The sequence below is a fragment of the Oryctolagus cuniculus genome, chromosome 1 (genome assembly GCF_964237555.1).
Source record: "Oryctolagus cuniculus chromosome 1, mOryCun1.1, whole genome shotgun sequence".
NCBI classification, from domain to species: domain Eukaryota; kingdom Metazoa; phylum Chordata; class Mammalia; order Lagomorpha; family Leporidae; genus Oryctolagus; species Oryctolagus cuniculus.
In genome coordinates this window covers 10,770,736-10,775,235 of record NC_091432.1, presented here as the reverse complement: position 1 = coordinate 10,775,235, position 4,500 = coordinate 10,770,736, and the positions used below count along the sequence as shown (strand labels likewise).

Here is a 4,500-nt window from a genome sequence, read left to right as displayed (position 1 = left end):
CTGGAAATGGGAGGTACAATGGTAAGAAAACAGGTACGTACATAATGAAATCCATTAATCCCCAACACCCCAGAAGCCCTAGCAGGGAGCATGCGCTTCCATAGGAAACTCCAACATCTGTTTTCTCTTTTAAAGCCCTGGTTCAAACTGATTCTGAACAGTATCCTTAGCATACAAACACACACAGCACCAGAGATTTTCCAACTCCTACTAAAACTCAAGAGACTTTAAGTCTTTCCCCAGATCACAGCCATGGGTAAGGAACCAAGAAGTGTACTAACACCAAGCAGGAATGACCTGGCCAGGTCAGAACAGAAAGCAGAGCATGACAGGAAAAGAAAACCACCAGTAGTCTCTCTATTAAAAAAAAAAAAAAAAAAAAAAAAAAAAAAGCCATAAAAGCACAGCTAACAACTTTCACCCAACAGCAAGGGTCTGGGCAAGCCACTTATCACATCCCCACTGAACCAAGGATCCTTACACACTCAGCTCTTACTCCAGTGCTGCAGTATCAACCTGCAGGTAGTGATGTCATCAGTCTGACCATATAAAACAGAATTAGTAACCAAGAGGAAAAAGTGAATTAAATTCAGGCTTAGAATTTCTAACATTCAAGCCAGTGCCACAGCTCAATAGGCTAATCCTCCACCTGTGGCGCCGGCACACCGGGTTCTAGACCCGGTCGGGGCACCAGATTCTGTCCCGGTTGCCCCTCTTCCAGTCCAGCTCTCTGCTGTGGCCCGGGAGTGCAGTGGAGGATGGCCCAAGTGCTTGGGCCCTGCACCTGCATGGGAGACCAGGAGAAGCACCTGGCTCCTGGCTTCGGATCAGCGTGGTGTGCTGGCTGCAGCGGCCATTGGGGGGGCGAACCAACGGCAAAAGGAAGACCTTTCTGTCTCTCTCTCTCTCATTGTCCACTCTGCCTGTCAAAAAAAAAAAAAAAAGGAATTTCTAATATTCAGGCTGGTAACACAGCCACAAATGAGTGCTCGTCCTTTACATATGCACTTCGGCGAAGAGCCAGACCTGGTGGCGCTGCTCAACAAAGAGATCCACATGCTGCCACCTCATCTTCCTACACAAGGACACAGCGCTAGTTTTGGTTGGGGCCCCAGAAATCTACCTGGCCTCATCTTGGTTCCTCTCAACAACCGTATGTCCCTTTGCTGAAGGAGAAAACTCTACAGACCTCACTGCATTTTCAGTTTCACAAAACTGAACAGAAAGCTCAGTTTTCAAAGGCTCAAGAAGATAGGAACTAGAAGGGAGTAACCGCATTGCAGATAGGACGTCCTAATACTGTGACGTAACTGAGAACTACAAAAAGTCAATGCCACAGATTCCCTAAGTTTATACACATATCCTGGAAGGGATAGAAAGCTGTAACTTGTTAACTATTCCTACAAAGCAAGGTGCAGAGGTTAACTTGTGCATTAAAAGAAGCTACAGTACCCAATCCTTAAAGGTCTGTAGTCACTTTGGTGGTAATGTTTGCAAGCAGAGAACAATCAAAGATTGTTCTTTCAGTGGATCAATTAGCCTTCAGGCCCTAGCTAGGCCCTATCCAGAGAAAGGACGAACAAAGAAGGTTGCTGCTCTTGTTCGCTCTGGTCATGATCAAGGAACACATGTTCATAAAATATAAATTTAATTCTTCTCTGACTGAAAGGCTGCTGTTCCTACAGCTTGCAAAAGTAAGGCCTCTAAGTAAAGTAAACGAGGCCTGGGAACCATCACCTCCCCAACTCAAGCCTCTTAGGCCACAACATGGTAATTACAGATGGAATTCAGTGTCCTTGGATGAGACTGTGAGAAACTGACACTGTCTCGGAATCTGATTCAGTTCTTTTGGACTGATTTATTATTCAGATGGAATAGTCAAAATATCTAAGGGGAAACCAGGAGAAGCTGGGAAGTGCAAAATCTACCTCAGAGTTCATTTTCCTTACCTCATCATGGGCCTGCACCAAGTGACTATATTCTTGGCACAACCATTGAAAGGATTTCTCATCATTCAAATTCAATCAGGAGAAATCAGAGAAAATGACAGCTGCTGCTCAAGCTGGGAAGTGCAATTCCCAAGGTACTGAACTATCAGTGGATCTGACAATTTCCTTGTCAAGAGGCTGTCAGGACCAAAGCCACCTGGTCATTCTTAGCCCAGTGGGCTCCAAAGCATACACACTGTGGCTTGCATGACAGGTAGTGGTGGTTTTGGACTTACAAGTAACACTAGCAACTGTGTTAGGTCAGACAAGAAGAGGGAAATGCTGCTGCTACTACTAAGTAAGGGATCGGACTGAACTCTACCGGCTAAAATCCTTCCACACCCAGAGACTGAATTAGGCTAAAGTTATTTGTGGGCTCTATCTACATTGGAGCCTGCCTTTCCAGAAGTTGTAGGCACCAACCAAAACTCAATCAATTGCAAAATCTAGAACCCACTGATTCTATGTGTGTTACCGCAGATACCAGTGAAGTGATGGAAGTACTCTAGGATCTTGCTGAATAAATGAGTAGTTTAAGAACAGAAAAGGGAGACTCATAACATTTCATCTGCCCACTTATTCGCCTCCCATGGAAAAAGAATTCCAAACTATAAATCTGTTAATGGCAGATAATGCCAAACAACAAAGGGGGCAGTTACCAAACAGAAGAGGAATCTTTTGTTAGTAGGTTGTCTCTAGGCAAACTGCTGAAGACTTTTCTGTTTATAGTCCAGATATTGCTCATAAAGTCTAGGGACACACATGGTCAGGATTACTTTTCCCGCTTCCCTTCTTCAGTCATCCATCTATCCCCAAAACATCAAAAAAAAAAAAAAAAAAAAAAAAAAAAAAAAAATGACTGTTCTCTCTCCTCATCCTCATTCTCAATTACCATTAGGACACCTTCATGACATACTTGATGTAGTACAGAAAAATGGGGAGTCCCACAGACTTACTAAGTTTGCAACTACAAAGGGAGACACTGATGTCATCTTCGTCATGCCAATAGCCTTCCAGAACCACAGATCTGTAGGTACTTCAAAATGTTCATGGGAAAATGAATTAGAAGATTATTTTGGTATATTTTTTCTCTTTTGAAATCTATGCATAGCTTTTTCATAATAGGTATTTTCCACAAACTTTTTGAAGACCTGTTGTAGGCTCTGCTAGCCAGAGTTTGGACTATTAAAAGATTTCAAACAGCAACTGCTCTTGCTTACTTACATACTACAGTCTTTTGCTAGCTTTCTTTCAGCTGGGACTGCTAACCTCATAGGCTATAACCCAGAGCTACCGGTCCCCACCCCCCAAAACACGGAGTCTGTTTGAGAATGGGAAAAAAAAAAAAAAAAGAGAGAGAGAGAGAGAGAGAGAGAGAGAGAAAAGTGAAGCTGAGCGATACAGAGCCACTAATTCCTGGTGCATAGCCAGAGCCCATGGATCCAGCCAATCCTAACTGATAAAACCTTCATTATCTGAGTTAACTGTCCTCCTGCCACCAATCCTCCTGCTTTTGTTCTGCTTAAAATTTTTTATCAATAAGCTGTTCTCATAAAACAAAAATATTCTTCCATTAAAGCTTATTATTCTCCAGTCTAGAAAGCTATTATATACATATATTTTTTCAGATCAGTTCTAACTAAAATTCCAATTTTCAGAATCTTTTTAATAGATATTAATGCCTAAAATCATTACTGCTGTGTTTTGAAAACTAAATGGTATCTTACTTTTCTCTCTTGGTCATTTTCCCAATTTTTTCAACCAAAAGTTTGGTGGAGTTAAAATAGTAACAGTGGGGTTAAAATAGTAACAATGGCTATTATTTATGGAGAACTTTAAGCACAATGACTACTAAATGCTTTATATGGATTATTTTGCCAAATAAGCAGTAAGTCAATGAGACACCTGCTTTTATTATCTTCATTTACAGACAAGGAAACTGGAGAAAAGTAGTACGGCTTGTTAGTGGAGGAGATGGCATTTAAACTCTGGCATCTGACTGTAGATGCTCTCAGCTATTACTCCCACCAGACACCAGGGTAAGGCAGTCAAAAAAAATTGCTAAAATACCTTAATCTCACAGTTAGACTCCCCATAAACAAACAGGAAATCCGTCCTGAACTTACGATACCTAAATCCAAGCCCTTCTGACTCCTACCGCCTTTATTTCCTTTTTTTTGAAAAAAGTGATCTTCAATATAAATAATCCTTCCATCATCAAAGATCACCCACCAGCCAGGAACGGAGCTTCTTCCCACCTTTCTCAGTGGTGCCGGTCCCGCTCTCTATCCCGGTGTCTCTCATGCTCCCGGTTCCTTTCTTGGAAGTAGTCGTCATGCCGATCTTCATTATGAAGCAGATCCCGGTGCCTCCTGCTGCTCTCCCGGGACCGGCTAGGCGACCTCTCCCTGGACCGATGTCTTTTCCTATCAGAAAGATCCTCAGCCTCACCCAGAAGGCCTACCAGAATCTTCCCAAGAGTGTGTTCTTTTGGTGTCTTCCTGTATTTATC

At 42.5% G+C, this 4,500-nt stretch overlaps 1 protein-coding gene across 19 annotated transcripts in view; it reads right to left on the bottom strand.

The window, feature by feature from the left end:
* CPSF7 (cleavage and polyadenylation specific factor 7) overlaps window positions 1–4,500 on the bottom strand; it is a 30,606-nt gene that overhangs the window by 6,919 nt on the left and 19,187 nt on the right. For 12 of the 19 annotated variants that reach the window (XM_070069771.1, XM_051833171.2, XM_051833168.2 and 9 more), the window contains one exon: window positions 4,247–4,414. In XM_070069771.1, coding sequence (XP_069925872.1) covers window positions 4,252–4,414 — 163 coding nt within the window. In that variant the 3' untranslated portion in view covers window positions 4,247–4,251. Of the gene's footprint in view, window positions 1–4,220; window positions 4,415–4,500 lie in introns of all 19 variants that reach the window. The other 7 variants (XR_007914312.2, XR_011387002.1, XR_011387003.1 and 4 more) reach the window with 1 other exon arrangement.